Source organism: Zalophus californianus, chromosome 10 (genome assembly GCF_009762305.2).
Source record: "Zalophus californianus isolate mZalCal1 chromosome 10, mZalCal1.pri.v2, whole genome shotgun sequence".
In the NCBI taxonomy this organism is placed as follows: Eukaryota; Metazoa; Chordata; class Mammalia; order Carnivora; family Otariidae; genus Zalophus; species Zalophus californianus.
In genome coordinates, this window is record NC_045604.1 from 16,264,161 (window position 1) to 16,285,483 (window position 21,323).

At 35.1% G+C, this 21,323-nt stretch overlaps 1 protein-coding gene across 7 annotated transcripts in view; it reads right to left on the minus strand.

Moving 5' to 3' along the window:
• The window catches only part of KCTD3 (potassium channel tetramerization domain containing 3), a 50,395-nt gene that overhangs the window by 28,130 nt on the left and 942 nt on the right, over positions 1-21,323 (minus strand). For 3 of the 7 annotated variants that reach the window (XM_027611605.2, XM_027611610.2, XM_027611604.2), the window contains exons 2-9: positions 17,361-17,414; positions 17,059-17,113; positions 15,232-15,305; positions 11,248-11,306; positions 10,894-10,974; positions 9,832-9,972; positions 9,309-9,399; positions 4,960-5,150 (exon numbers count right to left, since the gene is read on the minus strand). In XM_027611605.2, coding sequence (XP_027467406.1) covers positions 4,960-5,150; positions 9,309-9,399; positions 9,832-9,972; positions 10,894-10,974; positions 11,248-11,306; positions 15,232-15,305; positions 17,059-17,113; positions 17,361-17,414 — 746 coding nt within the window. The remainder of the gene's footprint in view (positions 1-4,959; positions 5,151-9,308; positions 9,400-9,831; positions 9,973-10,893; positions 10,975-11,247; positions 11,307-15,231; positions 15,306-17,058; positions 17,114-17,360; positions 17,415-21,323) is intronic. The other 4 variants (XM_027611607.2, XM_027611606.2, XM_027611608.2 and 1 more) reach the window with 3 other exon arrangements.

The following is a 21,323-nucleotide window of genomic DNA, read 5'->3' on the forward strand; positions in this document are numbered from 1 at the left end:
CTAATGAGCTTCTCCGGTAGCCATCACAGAGGTATTGCTACAGTTCACTGCTGGAGAAATTAAGCATGTCCTTTGAGACATCACTGGAAGAGAATTCTGGAAAGCTTATACCTGGTTTCCACTAGACTTCACGCCATGTGTCTTTTCGCTGATTCCGCTTTGTCTGTTTTTGTTGTAATAAATCATAACTCTAAGTAGCTCTTGCTAAAGCCTGTGAGTCCTTGTAGCAAATCACTGAACCTGGAAGTGGTCTTAGGGACCCCTGAAGTTCAGAGGAGGGGTCCAGATTAGATAGATGAACATGCAAGTCATCCGCACACAGAATGCAAAGCCATTAGAGTCACTAACAGAATAAATGAGATCACTGACGGAAGAAATACAGAGGAAAGATGCAACCCAAGAACCGAACTCTGGGGAACTCCAACATTTTGAAATCAGTCAAATGACGAAGAACTATCAAAAGGAACTGAGAAGAAACAAAGAGGTAGAATAAAAATCAGATTACAAGGTATCCTGGAAGCCAAAGGAGGGAAGTCTTCAAAAAGAATCATTAACTGTATCAAATGTATCAAGTGACAGACAGCTCTAAAGTTTTACAAAGATGAAACTAGGAATTGATCATGGGATTTAGCAGAGTACAGACCACAGGTAATACTAACAAGAGTAGTTTTAGGAAGTGGTGGGGACAAAAGAATGATTAGAGCAACTTCAAAAAAGACTAGAAGAGGAGGACATAGAAACAAGATCAGATAACTCTATCCTCTGCTTCAGGAAAACAGAAAAATGGAGCAGAAACTGGAAGAGACCGTAGGGTAGTTTCTGTTGTTATTCTTAACACAGAATGTATGCTGGTGGAAATGATCCAAGACAGTGAGAAGTTTTTACAATGAAGGAGAGAGAAGAAACAGCTACTGGAACAATGGCCTTGCGTAGGTGAAAGCAACTAGGATCTAGTCTACAACTAAATCCAAGGAGTTGGCCTTAGATTACAGCAGAGACAAGTTAATCACAGTAACAAAGGGGACAACAGAGAATATGAACACAGATCCGCAGCTGGCCAGATAGGATTTGACTTTCTCTATTTTTTCAACGAGAATGACAGAAGTGTTGGAAGTCCAGAGAAAAGGAAAACAGCTGAAATAGTCATTTAGGAGAGTGACAGAACTGACAAGGATAATGCAATACGATTTCCGGGTCGCTTTTCAAGGCCCACTTGAGGGTAGAGGCCATAAATTGAGACTAAGTACAGGTGTACAGGTGTGTGTGTGTGACTAAGTACAGGGGTGGGTGTGTGTGTGTGTGTGTGTGTGAGTGTGTGTGTGTGTGTGTGTGTGTGCGTGTGCGTGTGTGAGAGAGAGACTAAGTACAGGGGCGTAGGTGTGTGTGTGTGACACTAAGTACAGGGGTGTGTGTGTGTGTGTGCGCGCGTGCGTGTGTGCGCGCGTGCGTGTGTGTGTGTGTGCGCGTGCGCGCGTGCGCATTTCTTTTCCCTAGTCATAGTTAATTATTCAGGTGGGAAGGTGGATTTGGCCAGGGTTGGGCTTTTTTCCAGGTGAAAACAGCAAAGAGAATGGTGCAAAAAAAACTGAGGCTCTGTGTTAGTGTGAATGTAATGACAGAATCTAAACCTCATAAAAAGGGAAGTGATAAGTGAAGATCCCAGTGGAGTTGGAGAACTTTTCGAGCTGGGGAACTAGAGCTGATAACTTCAAAGGAATAAAGGACAGTGACACTGAAAACTATACCAAGTACAAGTCCACATGGCATGAGATTTGAAATCTGGGGAGGTGGGGTGGGAACTTGGGAGGGAAGGGAAGGAAAATGGTCTAGAACAGTAATTCTCAGTGTGGTGTATGAATCTCTGTGGCTCTCTGTGGCTCTGAGACTCATTCTAGAAGTTTGAGAGGTCAAGATTATTTTATGTAATATTAAGGAATTATCTACCTTTTTTGTTCTCCTTATCTCAAGAGTGTACAGGAGTCTTCCAGACACTACATGACATGATGGGGTCATCATTATGACAGCTAATAGAATCCATGTATTTATTCTTATGTTTTCTAGAATTGTCTATGTTGGTAGCTTTAGGATATAACTAACTTTGTAAGTTTCCCCAAGACTAATTTAGTTTGTTCTAAATACTTCCACTATGTTCTTCTGGCTGTCTTCAGCATTAGCTGCTATCATCTCTGTAACCTCATTATTGTCCAATAAATTATTTTAAAATCCAAACTTTCCTTTAGCCTACAAAGAAACACAAGAAAGAAATAAGTACATGTTGCTGTGTTTTGCATTATTACTATTAAAAATGCTGTGGAAACTTTCATAAATTTTAAGATTTTACTTATTTATTTGACACAGAGAGAGAGAGCACAAGTGGGGGGAGCGGCAGGCAGAGGGAGAAGCAGGCTCTCCGCTGAGCAAGGAGCCCAACGCAAGGTTCTATCCCAGGACCCTGGGATCAACGACCTGCGCCGAAGGCAGATGCTTAACTGACTGAGCCACCCAGGTGCCCCAACTTTCATAAATTTTTAAAATTTATCTGAAACTGTTTAAAATACTTTATTCTAAAATAAATTTATTCTAATATATTTTTCATCTACTTATTGTTGATTTTTGGCTTCAAAGTGAAAAAATTAGAACATGTACCTGCTCAACCCACAGCGGCACCATCGAAGCCTGACAGTGCTGACAAATAAATATGTATGACATGGAAGGGGGACTGGGCCAACACTGAGCCAAACAGGAAATAAATATCAGAAATAACAAAAATTACCTTTCCCTCAAGTTTATAGATGCTGATCACTTGCCTTATTGGTGCCTATGCAACAGGACGTTTTTGAATACTATTGTAATGCCAGTCGTGGGTTCATGGAGACCAAATATTCAACGTTTAAAGAAAAAAAAAATATTTTCAATGAAGATGTGAAAAAGTCTTTAAAAGCCAGAAACTGTTAACAATTTCACAGTGGGATTGAAAAAGGCACTGAAGCACCTTACAGGGTAAGTTACGGCACTGCCCTGGCTGGAGAGACACACGTAAGTCCTCCAAGGTGACGCAAGCCTTGGAGCCGTGACAATGCTGAACGCCTGCTAGATGCAAAGTCAGTAAAGGAAATCACCACGCTGCCACTTTCCAATTCCATAGTAAGTCCCTGAATTAAAGATGTGGCAGACATGATACCTCGTCAGCAGGATTACAAACAGATGAATATACAGCTGTACCTGACCCTGGTATTTTGCTTCTGTTAATCTGGCATCAGCACCAACCAATCATTAAAGATCTTTTGTGTGAATGTTTGGCCACAAACACATGTGGTGTTGAAATAGTCAAAGCTTTTATGAATCTCATGCTTTATCCTAAAACATCCATGTTGACATCTGCACTAATGGAGCAAAGCAGTGTGGGTGAAAATGGCAGGCACCGTAGCACAAATGAAAGGCAGGGCACCAAACTGTCCCAGTAATCATTCAATTCTTCTCTGCCACACACTCTCAAGGAAAGAAAAAAAGGCCAGTTTAACTTCAGAATGTCCTTGAGGAAGCAACGTATATAAAAATTTGTACTGACTAAATTTTAATTTACTAAACACTAAATACTGAATCTTAATTTATTATGTGTTCTTAATATTCTGTGTGACTAAGTACTATGAGTCAAGGAAAAGCATCTTCTTGAACGCTGGAGCTGAGAGCTAACCTAGCTGTTCTTTTCACAATACCATTTTTATTTGAAAGAATGACAAACTATTCTAATTCAGATTTGAGTATGTGGTAGACCTTCCTCAAAAGTGAACAAAGCTGGTTATTTCAATGATAAAAATTCAATGTTTCAAGTGAAAATTAGAATTTTGGAAACCTTTTATCTTCCACAATGAACGTGACGGCTTCCAAATACATAAGAGTTTAGGGATGTGATCGGTAGTTATAGCATAAGTGGGATTTTAGGGGTTTTTTTGGATATTGTACAATGAAAGACAGCAACATTTGGAAGATCTACATAACTCACTAACCAGCACTTTCCAAATGACCACTGCATGATGTCACAAAATCATGCATGCCTAAAAGATCCATTCAAAGTATAAAATAGACTGATGAATTTTAATTTAACAGAATATGCAAGATTCATTGGTATGATTTCAAATGTTTAGGACAGTAGCAAAAAAGAATATCCATGGTTATCTGAAAAGACTATAAAAAATGTTTTTTCCAACTACACATCTGCATAAAGCCAAACTTTATCCATAAAGTTCAACCAAAAAACATAATGCAGCACACTAAACGCACAAACAGGCATCAGAACTCAATAAAATATTAAAGAGATTTACAAAACTGTAAACCAATGCCACTCTTCTCACAAATGTTTTTGGAAAACAAAGCTATTTTTCATTAAAATATTATTCATGTTACCATGCAATGGGTTTATTACTGCTATTTTAAAACTAATATGTATTTATAAAAATTTCAGTCTTAATTCCCATTATGGTAAGTAACAATAGATTATCACTCAAAATCTCTTAATAGTCCTGAATGACATTTTAACAGTACAAAGTAGTTCTGAGATTAAAAGGTTTGAGAATTTCTGGTCTAGAAGCAACAAATGAGGAAAAGCAAGAAAGTTATTTACCTTATCTTCAGGCCCTGTAGTGTGAGGAATTAGAGAGAGCAGTCATCACTAACTGGGATCCAGGAAAAGCACATTCTCATAAAGCAGCCAGGTTTCAGGTAGAGCATATCGGTAAAAAGATTCTACCCTCTCTCCTAAAACACCAATTTTTTCCCCCCTCTTTACCAGATCTTTCCTCTCATATTGAGTGGTCCTATTATCACTGAACCCTGGAAAGATATGTGGCAAGTCTCCTAAGTAACAGTCCAGGTTAGTTCTTACAAAGACGGGCAATCCCTCTTAAACTTCAGAATATTATATATACCAGCAAAATGCAGCACAAACAAGGTTTTCCCTACCAATTTCACTTCCGCTCCCTCCGTCTTGGACACTCCACAAGATGATGCTACTCTCTGAAGCAACAGCGACCATTTTGTCTTTGTCTCCATGTGGACCTCCAACCACTTTTGCATTTAAAGCTACTCGCTCAATAGTCCAATCCAAATATGGGCTTGTAAACACCTGTTGCCATCCTGAAGATTCTTTGATTCTGTTATGAATGGAAACATAAGTTAAACTCAGCAGCAATTAAGCAAATAAAAAGGGATATACCAAAAAAATTAATCACAGCTATATTTATTAAATATAAAATTTTGCCAATTCATGTCCTCTACAAAGCCAGAATGTCTTTCCTAGGCTATCTTATATTTACTTATAGAGAACATATAAACCACTTAAAAAGAGACCAGAGTTCTATATTGCTCCAAGATAAAGTTCAGAAAAGTCCTTCAAATTTGAAAAAAGTTGTTAACAGCTAAAAAAAAAAAAAATTGTATCTTTCACTTTTCTACACAGGAAAGTGCTACTATCATTATCTATGGATAGGAATGGTCAACAAAAATCAGAATTTTAGGATTATTATTCCTTTCAGTTAATTCATCCGTTATTCAGTTATTAACTGAAAATACCTACAATCAACCTATTATTTTTTGGTACTTCAGGTGACGAAGTGATAGGCTATCCAGGCAAACCAAGATAAAGGAGTAATCTGGTATACCATTATGCATTCCAATATCTTGGACAATCAAATGAATAAAATGTAGGGCTTTGGAAATGCTTAGATTTTAAAGGTTTCTTTCTAAATGAAAAAATTTCATAAACCTATTCATTCCCCATAAATAAAGGGCTACCAGGGTTCAGATTTGCAGTTCAGTGAATATAAATGCTTTAATATTTAATTTCTGATAAACATACCAATAAATTTTTAATAATTTTTTCTGCCTATCTGAATTTAAGTCTTTCAGACATGTATTCTGCATGATTATATAGCCAGCTTTCATACATTCAGAACTTAGAGTTAAGCAATCACAACAATGAATGACATAAATTTTAACTACGGAGTATCTATTTTTAAAGTTACACGAAACAAATATGCAAACAAAATTGCAAAGCTTTCATTTGCCTTACCTAACTAAAGAGAATAAACACAGAGGAGGAAAATAAGTACTCATTTATATACTACCTGACATATTCATCACAAAAAACAAACTTCAGTATTTATACATGATGGTTACCTAAAGACTTAAATGGAATCACTTTAGCTTCATTTTGTTTAAAAATGTATGCTAAAGTTATACAACCACAATTCACAAAAATATGCAATTTGGCCTCCTTATTAATTTCAATAACTAATGATTTCCTTAACTTCAAAGGACTACACAGAAATTGTGTAATTTCTTTTAAGAAAATGTACAATTTTTCCTAAGCATTATATATATATAAGTCTGCAATTACCCACTTTGGCCACCAGATGGGATTATGTGTTATGACAGACAAATGGAAATAATCATTTAATAAACTCTAAACATTTACAAACATTGAGAAATCAAACATAGACCCTCTTAGGAACTGCCAAACTGGGCACAAAGCAGGAATTGCCAGCACCTTCAGAATAATGACAAAATGCTGCTACGTGGATGCAAACATATACCAGGCTCATAGCAGTGTTCAATAAAGAGATGCTGTACTGATTTAATGAGGTGAATGATGTGATCTTGTGATCATTAATTTATAAATACAATAAAACTGCATGTGATCTAATCTTTTACAGAGATCCTACTTCTAAGCTATCTTTTTAGAAATTAGGGTATTATAAAATAAAGAGATACCAAAAAGAGTGAAAGAATCACAACATATTTGAAAGTGATTCTAACAATTAGAAAATTTAACTCAATTGATACACTTACTTTTGTTAAGTTAAAATTAAATACAAAGATGAAAAAATATATATGTTTTATGTGATCTTCCATACAAGTAATACAAAACTGAAAATACATAAAACAAGACAGAATGACCTCTGAACAGCACTCAATCTCCTTACTCCTGCTCACTGAACCAACACTATGAAATCAGGAGAGCTAAGCAAAGAGTAGGTTATCTTCCACATTATAATCTTAAAGAAATATATTGGAGGAGTCATGCCCAACAACATTTTGAAACTTAATGCAAACATACTGTATGTCAATTGTATGGGAATAGATAATATATATCAGAAAAACAGAGGAGAGTCTAAAATTAGATCCAAGTATACATATAAATATAAAGCAAAATAAAGGAGGGCGTTCAAATTCAATGCAAAAGGATAATTTATGTGATAAATATTCAGAACATAATTAGCTACTACCCACTTGGAAGGAAAGAAAATAGATTCCTAAATCTCACACCATAAACTAAAAGTAAATTCTACATGGATTAAACATCTAAAAAGAAATGCAAGCTCCAAGCGGGCAGCAATTTACAACTACTCTCTGGGGCGCCGTGGTGACAGCAGTCAGTGAGGCAAATGACTCCTGGTTTCAGCTCAGGTCATGATCTCAGGGTTATAGGGTCATAAGGTCAAGTCCCCTGTGGAGCTCCCTGCTCAGCATGGAGTCCCCTGGAGACTCCCTCTCGTGCTCACTCTCTCCGTCTCTCTCTCTCTCAAATAAATAAATAAATAAATCTTAAAAAAAAAAAGGAAACACTACTCTTCATTAATAAAGATAGATAAAAGTAAAGCCTGAGAATGTAGAAAATTAGTGAATCTAAGTGAGAACATACAGGCATTCCAGGTACTATTTCATTTTTTAGGGTTTTCAGTTTATTAATACAAAAAGCTGTGGAAAAACTACTTGTGGAAAAGATTACACTGTTGAAATAATTTGAATATTTATTTTGAAATCTTTTTATTGCCACTGTGTTAAATGATTTAACTGTACATGAGGAAATGTAACATATCCTCAATTGTTTTCCTTTGTCACTATGCATATTAGTCTGTCATCAATGACATCCAGTGAAAACAAAGAAAGGTCATGGTCAAAAGCAAATGCAAAGAATGGAAAAATGTAACAACGTCCTTCTTTTTATATTTGTCACTCAGTGAGTAAATTTTGTGCAGTGCTGCATGTCTCTGTCTACCAAGCAGCAATCTTTAGCACTGCTGAGCAATAATATAAGTTACACCTGGATAACTTATAATAATTGTTTCACAATTCCTCTGGAATTCCTTATCAATAAAAATATGTACATAATATTTGAGCAAATTAAAAAGTAAAGTCTAAAACAGTTTTCTCAATTTAGATCCATAAGTTAAGTTCAAAACACTTAAAAAAAAAATCCTTCTTTCAAATCAGTCTTATTTCATATAAAAGTCATCCCCCAAAGAAATCACCCAGTCTTTTCCATAGGATTTGCTATTTAAAACAAAAACAGAGAATGCTCTCAAAACGAAGTTTGCACTGAATCCCTACTGCAATGAAAATACGAAGCAGAGATCACCGTTACAGAGGGCTTTTTTACACACCTGGCAAACCTACCACAAATTTAGATTAAAAAAATATATCTGGGATTCTTTAAAATGTATCTGTAAACTTTACATTTTAAATATTTTTAACCTATTGTGGCTATTTTTATCTAAACTCAATAGTGACAAAATGTTTACACATTCTTTTATTTTCAGCAATTAAGTGGGATCATAGTCTAAGCTAGAATATCACAACCATTTATGTGCTTCTACACCATTCTCTGTCATCAGTAGCATTGTACATAGTGATTCTAAACTAAGAATCCTGCCCCTTCCCCAATTTAAAAAACAGAATCACTGGTCTACACTCTTCCTCATTCTCTTTTAGTTTCTGAGAATGCAAGAATTAATAAAATCAAACTACCTCTGTGTAAGTCTCACACATTATAGGTACCAAACTATATCACTTTTGCCCACAACTGTCTTGCTTCACTACCTCACTCCTAACTATTTGGTAGTCATGCCCAATGTAGTTTTACTACCCCCAACTACAGAGTACAAAAGACTGAAATCATTATAGACAGAAAATCACAGGGCTCACATTAATAATACCGCCTAATCATTTAATACAATAGTTATGTGATTCAGAAGCTATATATAACAAGCAAAAAGAAATAACCTCAAGTTGATACCAAGTGGGAAATAGACACAGTTGATACCAAGTGGGAAATAGACAAAGGCTATCAGTAATACTTACCAAAGTAGCTACAAAAATAAAAACAAACTAAATCTAGTCAAGAAATAGGGAAGTGGGCAAAATATGCAGGGAAAAAATATGACTAGCAACTCTTAAGTCCATAAATATAAAATCACAATCATTAAAAACTACCCCCCTCCACAAGCAAACAATTAATAATTATACAGTACCTATAACACACAGCAAAATGGGCATAGGCAGCTACAATCCAGTTGTGATGGCCAGCGACTATTAGCACCTTTCGTGGATCCACAGGAAATCCTGTTGGTTTTAGAAAAAGAAATACTTTATGTTCTAAAAGCAGGGACAGGTAAACTATGGCCCATGGGCTGATTGTAGTCTTCTGCCTGTTTGGATAAATAAAGTTTCATTGAAACACAGACATGCACATTTGTTCACATGCTGTCCCTGGCTGTCTCCATGCTGCAAGGGCAGAGCTGAACAGTTCTGACAGAGCCGAATGTTTCGGCTCTTTATGTTTCTTTATATAAAAGGTTTGCCAGTCCCTAAAGGTTGAGAGCAAATGGATCATCACACACTTTTTAAATAAAAATTCTGTTCAATGAGACTTTTCAAGATATAAATGTTAAAAAGAAAGATGAGGCAAAGATTACATTTTTAAAAAATAATTACTCAGTGTGACTCCGACTAAAAACATATGCATTTTTGTCTATTTCTGTGGTCTTTGCTTACCTAGCCGAACAGTCTCTTCTCCAGTTCCAGAGAGAGCAGGCTGGGCTCCATTTCCCCGAGCTTCACCTTCTGTGGAATTCAGTCCATTCCTAGAACCAGCGGAGGACCTAGTTGTGTTGTTTATTTTACGACTAGGAATACCTATGAAAAGAAATAATAAAATTATTTCTAAGTTCCACCTACCAAAAATTTAAAATTTCACACTATAACTGAGAAATATACAAATGTGAATTTCATCATGGCCAAAACATATCTTCCAATGTAGCAATTTCCTGCAAGTAATTTAATTACCACAAAAAAAATGAAAATGAATTAAATTCTTTCAACAGATTTCTGATATTTATCATGTCATATCTGATAAGTAAAATTAAGATTTATCATATTATATTCCATTTCTATCTAGCTCTAGGTTACGGAAATCAATCATTAATTCAGTCAGTCTACCACCAGGGTTTCCACTTACAGTACAGCTGCTTTGTGTGAGGTACGGAAACTTCTCTATAGCTTATTGTCAAATGTCTTTTATTTGACAGGGACTCCTTTTTGGAAGGAAAATCTTGCTCAGAAACCCACCTTGACACAGGTTAAGGCAGAACTCTTCTAACTGACTGAGGTGGGGGACGACACACGCTTCCCCTGCCTCTCTCCTGGACACTGACTGATTTCTGCAGAGCTCCTGGGCTTCTACAGAAAGGACAACTGACTGACAACTAGTGCTCTAACATCAGGGTTGCCAAACTATGGGCCACAGTTGATTATGTCTAAATAAAGCTGTACTGGTTGCATCCATTCATTTCCATGTAGAGTGTATGGCAAAACTGCGTGGTTGCCACACAGATCTCATAGCTCACAAACCTGTCTGGCCTTTTATAGAAAAGACAAAGTCTGGCACATCCCTGGTCTAACATACAGTATGACTTCTGTTAAAATTAAAGTTTGCAACATTTCCCGTATATTTATATGTGAGAAACTCAATAATCAAAACAAATTTTTCTATATATATGTGTCTACTCGCATAGTGATAAAAAACATTTTTTTAAAGACTAAATAAAGCAGAAGTACCTGGTGGAGGCAAGTAACCATGAAAAAGGACACTGCCACAAGATGAGCGCTCCAATTCTTCACATAAGAGAAGCCTTCTTACTAAAAACATGGCAAAGCAAACTTGTCAAGAGTACATGCAAACAGAAAAACAGTACTCCGTTTTTATTTTCTCTAGTTAAAGAGGGTAAGGAAAGAAGAGGGAAATGTTTAAGTTAAATCAGTTGACAACATCTATTTACTATGAAAAACCACAAAAAGTAAGCACACTGCACTAGTCCATCAAAAAATAGGACCTGGTATAAAATATATTTCATTAGGCAAGTCTGCTGCACGAAAGGTCAAATAAATACAAAATATCAGGACAACACATACCTAATGGAGTGATTCCATAAAATTCTGCTTCATGCCTGAGAACATTAATACTCACTCCCCTACAAAAAAAACCAAATAAATGATATATATCCTCCAGCAGCAGCAACTTGGATTATCTGAAGCAGAAGGAGAAAGTACTAGTTCTTAATGTGAACCAAGTTATAAGGCTTTAAAACTTACTTTTCTCCTAATATCTTTAGTCGTTTTAAAAGGTCTAAATAAAAAAACTGCATGCCAACTAAAACATTTCCTTACTTAAAAACCATTCCTATGTAGATGAACTGGGTGACTGAGAGATTAGGGCTTCGAAAGGCTAGTATAAGTAAATTATCAAGAAGTACGTAATAAGGCAAACGAGAAGAAATCTTTCTTATATGGCATTAATTGCTTTTCTATTTTCATAATAATTATTTCTAACATATCTTAAACTCTCTAATTACACGGTAAACCTCCCTACAAGCATGATCTACTTCTATTTTTTGTATACCTCACAGAGTGCTTGTACATAATGATTATGTAATAACTATTTGTTGAACAAAGAAATTCAGATAAATGATTCTCTTCTCATTAGAGCAAAAATAAAAGCAAAACACAAAGTAAAAGGGCGGGGGGAAGGCTAGCCTTAGAAAGGGCTAGGCTAACCAGAAGATTAGAGTAGAGTTAAATAATATGAAAACAAACAGTAAAAAGAACAGAAGATTAAGAGTTTACAATACTAATGATTCATTTTAGGTGTCAGTTATAATTTGTCCTTACTTAAGAAATATTGCCTGGGCAGAAATAAGAGTGAGCATCACTACGGATCTCATGGAAATTAAAAGGACAATAAAGCAATACTATGAATAATTCTATTCCCACAGATTTGATAACCTAGATGAAATGGGCCTGGACCAATTCCTTGAAAGACACAATTTGCCAAAACTCACGCCAAAAAAAAAAAAAAGACAATCTGAGTAGGCCTATATCTACTAAAGGAACTTAATCAATAATTAATAATCTTCCAAAACAGAAAGCAACACACCCAGAAGGATTCACTTGTGAATTCTACCAAACATTTAAGGAAGAAATCACACCAACTCTCTGTAATCTTTCAGAAGAAAGAAACAAGGGAATACTTACTAACTCATTTTATGAGGCCAGCATTACCCTAATACCAAAACCAAAAACATTACAAGGGAACTACAGAGCAGTATCTCTCATGAACACTGATGCAAAAATTCTCAACAATGCCATAAGGCAAGAAAGTGAAATGAAGGTACACAGGATGGAATGGGAAGACATACAATGGTTATTCAGATATGACATGATATCTATGTAGAAAATCCAAAAGAATAGACAAAAATCTCCTGGAACTAATAGATGATTACAGTAAGGTTGTAGGATACAAGATTAGTATAAAAAAGACAATTGCTATGTACCAATAATGAACAATGGAATTGAAAATTAAGAACACAATACCATTTACATTAGCACCAAAAAAAAAAAAAAATTTAATACTTAGGTATAAATCTAACAAAAAATATGTAAGACCTATATGAAGCAAACTACATAACTCTAATGAACAAAATCAAAGAACTAAATAAATGGAAAGGTATTCCATGTTCATGGACTGGAAGACTCAGTATTGTTAAGATGTCGGTTCCTCCCAACTTCATCTAAAATTCAATTAAATCCTAATCAAAACTCTAGCAAGCTATTTTATGGATAATGACAAACTGACTCTACAGTTTATATGGAGAGTTAAAAGACCCAATAGGAGAATAAAGTTGGAGGACTGCCAGTACCCAACTACAAGATTTACCATAAAGCTATAGTAATCAACAGTGTGATATTGGTGAAAGAAAAGACAATCTGAAAAGTCAACACACTATATTACTCCCAATATATGATATTCTGGAAAAGGCAAAATTATGGAGATAATAAAAAGATCACTGGTTGCACGGAGTGGGGATCAACAGGCAGAGCACAAAAGATTTTTAGGATAGTGAAAATACTTTGCACGATATTAAAATGATGGACATGGGTCATTATACACTTGTCTAAACCCACTGAATGCACAACACCTCGAGTTAACTATAATGTAAACTATGAGTTTTGTGTGGTTATGATGTGTCACTGGAGGTTCATCCTTAATTAAAAAAAAAAAACAATGTAGCATTCTGGTGAGTGATGTTGACAGTGGGGGAGGCTATGCATGTGTGGGATCAGGAGCAGGAGGTATATGGGAGGTCTCTGGATCTTACTCTCAATTTTGTTGTAAACCTAATACTGCTCTAAAATGAAATCTTGAAAGAAAAAAAAATCCCTGTGTTAATAAACATTCTGCAACTGCAATGTTAAATTGCTTTTATTTGCCAAATTAGTTGTGACTGGTTTAACACAAAAACAGTTAAACCTTTCCTATTCTATTTCAAAACCATTTGTGTTAACAGTATAGTAGTGCTGCCTAATTACAAGGTGGCTCAGGACACAACAGTTCTTGAGGAACTCCAATCTCCTAAGGACAAGAAAACAAATATGGTAATTATAACAGTGTGATAAGGGCAACACAAGAATTTTATGGAAGGTAGAGAATTAGAACACAGTATTTTTAAAATTCCTTCCCATCTTCTTTTAAAAGGTACTACTCAGAAAATTTTAATTTGCTAGGCCTCTTTAAGTGAAATAAGACAGCAATTTATAAGTAGAACACTTAATAAATACGGATATTTAATTCTAACTAGTTCTGCCTTTCCTGAGTTATCTGATTGTGGATTAATCAACAAGGACAATTTACTAAAAGTAAATTTAGGCTTCTTTAATCAAATGGTAGGGATCAAAATAATTTTACTCAAGAAGTAAGGAGTTAGTAACATATTTGCCACCTCCATCTAGACCAAGAAAACAAACAAAATCTCCAATGAACTCTTTCATTCATTCAATAAATATCTACTGAGAAGCTACTATGTGCACTGCAAACAAACTAGACCAAAAACTTGTTGTCGCCTTTAAGGAGTTCATATTCCAGTGAATATAAGCCAAAAATTATATAGTATTATAAAGAAGCAGGTGAAATAAACGACCAGAATTTTTTTTTAATTTTTTAAAAGATTTTATTTTTAAGTAATCTTTACACCCAGTGTGGGGCTCGAACTCACAACCCTGAGATCAAGAGTCATATGCTCCACCAACTGAGCCAGCCAGTCGCCCCTAAACAATTAGAATTTTAAAAGCTATATCTAAAAAAGTATAGAGATCCTCAGTGGAAATTCACTTGGAATATACAGAATAAAAGAATAATAAAATACAAATTAGATTGTAAATTCTTGGTAGGAATCCAGACTACAGCAAAGTTAATAGTTAAGTGGTCATTCGTTTATCTACAAAAACCTACGTTAGATCCTGGGAATATATAGTATAGTGCTTGCACTGTTGGAATTTAAAGTCAAAGAGAAGAGAGACTACTGAAAAAAGGAATACGTGTATGGAATGCTGTGGTGGCAGCGGGACAGGAACCTATGAAGACCTATATTAAGTGGACACAGCAGAGATCACTGAAGAAGTCAGGAATAAGCCAAGACCAGAAAGGGGTGAAACTATCAAAGCAAGAGAAATTAAGCAGGGGCAAGATCACAGAGAGCCTTAAGAACAATAAAGTCCAAAATCTCTAGCAATTAATCCAAGAACATATTAAATAAAGAGTTTTAAGCAGAGTAGCAACCAGATGAGATTTATATTTTTGTAAGGTCATGTTGGCTACAGTGTGGAAAACCAATTGGAAGAATGGAGAACTGAAGGCAGGAAACTCGTTAGGAAGCTGCTGGGAGCAATCTAGAGGAAGACAGAGGATAGGTTGGTGGCCTCCATCTATGAGTTTAAATCGGAGGAAACTTTCAAGCAAAAATAATTTGGGGTCGGGCTGGGGAGGGACCTTCCTCTCCACAAAATATACCCAAAGTACATACCTATCAATAAGAACTGACTTCAAAAGGATGCGATTCTTACCGTAAGTCTAGTTCTTTTGTCCGAAGAAAATTTAAAATGGGTGCAAATGCTGCTGGATCTCGATCAATAAATATCTGTAAATGAAGAATTGTTTTATTTTCAAATTAAAAATAAACTGACATTAATATATGTAACACAATCTTAGGGAACAAACACTGAATTATTTAAATATTATATTTACTTGATTCCACTCTTAAATTTGAATGTTTCTAAAATTGGCATGGTTTTAACTGTGTGCATTTAATGTAGTATTGTCTCCCCACCCCCAAAAACCTATTATTATATTGATAATATTTTAATTTGTAGGAAAAATGGCATCTATTTATTGATATCTTTGGTAAAAGTGACACCTGAGGGAAAATTTTTATCTGAAATATACTAGAATTCAGTAAATATTTTGAGAATATCATGCACAAATAATACCTTCTTACATTATTATTAATTATTAACAGTGATTGTGACTTACATAACTTGTGATTCAAAGATGAATCATTAAAACAACAATGTACTTTTGTAATACAGGGGTAATCAAGAAAAGTAAATACTGCACATTGCTGTCAAAACTGGGAAAGAGGGGCACCTTGGGGGCTCAGTCATTAAAGCATCTGCCTTTGGCCCAGATCGTGATCTCTGGGTCCTGGGATCGAGCCCCTCGTGGGTCTCCCTGCTCAGCGGGAAGTCTGCTTCTTCCTCTGCCCCACCCCCACTCCTGCTCTCTCGCTCTCTCTCTCAAATAAATAAAATCTTTAAAAAAAAAAAAAAAAAACCTGGAAAAGTATACTATTGTCCTAACACCTCTACATCCTATTATCTCAATTTCCTCAAAAGCTAGGGATGGGGGATGATGACATTTCTTAAAACCACAAAATACATACCAAGAAAATAAAATGCTGTAGAAAATATTAAATATATAATTGATAACTCTCTAGAGGAATGTATACCAACCCTATTTTGAATTAATTATAAAACTGAACACCTTTTAAGGCTTAGGTTAGTCAACTAGACAGGGGAATGGTAGCTTACAGTAAAGCTCTTTATACTATTATTATGTTTATACAATCAATGAGGCTGTTCTAGCTTCATAAATTCTTGCTTTTGTTTTCAGCAGAACCAATGAGAAGTTGAAAAAACACCACAGATTGGTCAACATCTTATTACTGATACCTTTTTTATGATCTCATATGGACATACCTGCTTTTGCTGTCTTATTTCATCTGCAAATCCCATCACAGCAAATAAATACCTTTGGCCAGTGTGTTGCCTCCAACAGAAAGCTTTTTTTTGGCTTTATGAGTACTAGCCATTTACTTTACATACAACGTTGCACACATTATAACTGCTTTTTAAACGTATAAACCAATATTTTTGTACTAAAACCTAACAGTTCTTTCCTTGCCTCATTTCGCCATTGCTGTACAAGTTCTTCAGGTTATTCTCCAACATAAAGAAATTGTAGGACTTTACTAATTTACAGTATCTTACCATTCTCACTCAATATCAAAATATTTTAGTATTTATATTCATCTATTTGTTAAAATTTTAATCACTGATTAAAAGTATTTCCTCTCCTGACAGTGTAAGCTCATATCCTTGAATCCCTCTAATCATAAATATTTAAATTGCTATATTCAGTATTGCACTTAGAGTTCCCTTCTATTAACTATAGAAAAACTATATACAACAAGAAATTTCAAGTACATATACGTCACTTTCATTTAGTGGTTATTAAAAGATTAGCTTTCCTGTGTTTTCTTAGAGTCACTATATAATAAGAGTCAAGCAGTATAAGCATTAGTTGATTCAATTTGGAAACATTTATCAACATACTATACTCACAGCACCAGTTTCATCTCGAAGTGTTGAAATTCTTCCACTCAGCAAACTAGAAGACATGAATAATCCAGAGTCAGTTCTTAAAATCTGAATATGAATAAAATGCACAAATTCTTTACCCAATATCAAAGACCAATACAAATGAATCATCCTATCTCCAAAGTAAAATAAATTTTTTTAATTCTATTTTAAGAGTTAAGATTTTTTATCCAAGAAAAAACATTAACTGGAAAAAGGAAATTTTTAATCAATGATCAAGTTTTTAAAAAATGGTATTAAAGAATTACATGAAATACCTGGAAAAAAAAGAATCTGGAATCCACATAAGAGTTTGTCTTGAGGTACTAAATCTGCAATTAAAAATTATCTGTTATTATAAATGAGGACATGACCTGAAATTTCAATATTCGTTAACCTGCTTTAATATGCTGGCTAATAATTCACAAGTTGTTGCACAGCTATATTAGCTATATCAATATTGTACATTTATTATTTTAAAATTCTGCCTCTTTCAATTCAGAGTTAAGATTATTCAAAGAGCTCTCAACAAAATCAAATAATTAACTCACTGGCATATACTGCTTCTTAAAACACTACTTTCCAATCACAACAAATCCGAACTTCTCAATATACCATTCAAAATTATCTTTGGGTCCTGTTTCATCTCTCCAACACAAATGTTTACTCATCTAATAAGACAATACTTCAATGCCCCCGGACAATTCATGCTTACTACCATTTCGGCATCTTTATCTCCCCTTGAGCAACCTCATGTCCAATAATCCAAATTCCATCCATTTTCCTGATACCACTCAGGTTTTACCTTCTCCTTAAAGGCTTTTCCAAACAGTCTATCCTATGTTATCTTTTTGAGCTTTTGTTGCATTCATTCATTCAAAAACCACTCAGTAAATAAATATCTCACTGTTCTGAGGTTACTGCCATTTGATCAAGTCCAAATTGTCTTATTACCAATTTTGGAAGGAACTTTATCCCAGCCTACTGTAACAAACTACCTACGCAATGTTTCTCCACATTCATTATCTAGCATTATATGACTGCTTTAAAACAGTCCCTGTACCCATTAACCAGATTAAGAAAGGCTCCAAGTAGTTTATTCAAGAAACCATTGGCAAATTTTCCCAAGTGTGTATCTTAGCAGATCGTAAGAAAAACTGGGGAACAGATTAAAACAGTCAAAGGAAACTGACTTGGCCAAATAAATAAAAGCGAAGTCCAGTAAATGGCAAACTGAAGGATAGAAGGATCCACTGCAAAAAAAAAAAAAAAAAAAAAAAAAAAAAATCACTGTGTTCTGGAGGGTATCAAATTAATTCCAAATAAGGTCATTATAATTTATGATCTTTCACGTTTACTAATTATTCAGCAAATTGTTTGCCAGATAACTCAAATTTTGAGTTACTCAGAAAATTACGCAGGTCTGCTTAAAGTTGTATTAGCAATTTCAATTAAAATCAGCGGTTTGGGATAGGTTTAATAATTTGAAATCTCTGGGCAAAGGGATTGGATCCTCACCCCCACCAATTTTTTCTTTTTTCAAACAAGAGGAAGACAAATGGGAAAAAACAAAAAACAAAAAAACCCCACAGAGCTTTAAAACTAAGTTCCAAGTATGACTTCACAAAATGATAACATTTAAAATTACATATGACAAGCATAATTTTCTGCAATGAAAGCCTTTTCTAATGTTTTTTATCTTATACCCACGGTGTGCCAAGAAGATGCCATAAAGGGCGCCTGGGTGGCTCAGTTGGTTAAGCGACTGCCTTCGGCTCAGGTCATGATCCTGGAGTCCCGGGATCGAGTCCCACATCAGGCTCCCTGCTTCTCCCTCTGATCCTCACCCCTCTCATTCTCTCTCTCTCAAAAATAAATAAAATTAAAAAAAAAAAGAAGATGCCATAAAGATGTGGTGTACACACACACACACACGCACGCACACACACAATGGAATATTACTTAGCCATCAAAAAGAATGAAATCTTGCCATTTCAATGATGTGGATGGAACTAGAGGATATTATGCTAAGCGAAGTAAGTCAGAGAAAGACTATTATCATATGATCTCACTCATATGTCGAATTTAAGAAACAAAACAGGATCATCAGGGAAGAGAGGATAAAATAAAACGAGAGGAAACCAGAGAGAGAGAAAAAACAAAAGAGACTCTTAATCATAGGAAACAAACTGAGGGTTGCTGGAGGGGAGGGGGATGGAGGGTTGGGGTAACTGGGTGATGGACAGTAAGGAGGATATGTGATGTAATGAGCACTGGGTATTATATAAGACTGATGAATCACTGACCTGTACCTCTGAAACCAATAATACATTATATGCTAATTAACTGAATTAAAGTAGTTAAAAAAATAAAACTGCAAGTCAAAAAAAGGGGGGGCGATGTCCAATCTGGTCTCAGCAAAAATGTCACTAAAGATATTAGCATATTATACTTGTCATTTGCCTCCTTCTAAATTAATTTGGGAGGAAATTAAAATTATTTATTCTGCAATATTACTATGCCACCAACCCTTGCATTTCCAATTTATTATTTCAAATTCGTTTATCAACCCCGTAAGGTTGGTACTATTATTGTCACTTTCCATTTTATGAAAACTAAGCACTAAAACATCATTTGGCCTAGGTTGCTGGGCTAGTTAGAGGTAAAGCCTGGGAGCCAGAACCCATATCTGCATGATTCCAAAGTTCTTTGTAAGTCCCCCACTAGCTGGTCAGAGACCTCTCACATGAGGCCTCAAATCATACTCATTCATAACAGAATTAATCCCAAATTGAGTCATATTAGGTTTCTTTCACTAGTTTTTTTTTGTAAATAATGTTATTTCTAAATGAAACCTCATCTTCTCTACTTCCTGAATCAGCCATAACGTGTTAAATAAATCATAAAAAAACATTGCTCATTTTTAAAATTCCTTTGAGTATTTCCAATTTCTTATCCTTCCTCTCTCTAGGGGCGGGGGAGGGGGTCAGACAAGACAATGGAGACCACACACATTCCCTTAGCATGTAACTTCTCCGCTCACAGTATACTCTCCTTTTGACTTTTACTCTTATCACCTCAGAGCCTACGTCCATTCTATGCCACAGGTGGTTCTCCCAGTGGCAATTCCTCAACTTTAATGACAATGAAATCAGGATTTTTTTTTTCCTTTACGATGATTTAAGTGACTGTGTTAATGTTTGTACAACATATAGATGCCTTCTGGATACCTCCTAGCTCTAAAACACTCCCAGAGTCTATGATTCAAAGTCACTCAAGAAAATATTCTCAGAATACCTGGAGTTGGATTTTCTATTTTTCTATAGCCCATGTCATTACTTATTTTATAAACTATGTTATCCTAGCAAATTTAAAGTTTGCGGTGTTTTTACTTAATTTCTCATACGTAACAACTTTCATGTCTTCTAAATTGTTCAATCTAATAATACATTGACCTTATTTTGTATTCTTTGCTAATATCGCTTAGAAAACCTTAGATCCTGTTATGATCTAGTTCCATACACAGTGAAACAAAATAAAATGTTAGAGCTCCAAGATGGCTGCCTTTTATGATTTAAAAATGTAAACTAAATTCTACAGTCATTAACAAGAATTCACTCATTACACCACCCACTTTCAATATACAGTAAATAACAATACATTTAATTTTTATAATAGGGTTATGTCCTTTAGAATGCCTGAAAAAAAAGACATCCATGATCTATAGCAATTAGGAACCAGTACAGGGATTTTAAATGACTATAGTGCTACTCCTCAGCATTAACAAACACTGAAGGCCAACTCTTCTGGGGTATTCCATTTTTGCAACCGGAAGTTACCAAACCTGCAAATTTTTCATGTGAATTTTAGGGAAAAAACCCATTTTTACATTAGGAGACATAAATCTTCTCCAAAGGACCGGTATCTATATAACACCAATAATGTAGTATCTTATCTTACACTGTTACACAGTTCTGTTTCGGGGAATGAGGGAAAAGAACAGGGAAAGAATGAATTACTGTTTCTTGTGTTGAATTCTCTAGCACACTTAGAAAATGATTAAATACTTAGGATTAAAACACGATACATTTTATTCCTACGGTTCACTCCACTGCTGCTGTCTTGCATTTTAAAAAATATTAAAGTTTTAGACGTTGAAACCCTTTCATATTCTCGAGCACTTCATCGTTCATCTCCTACCAAGCTTTAAACTCAACCACCCCTTCCTTCCAACAGAGCTG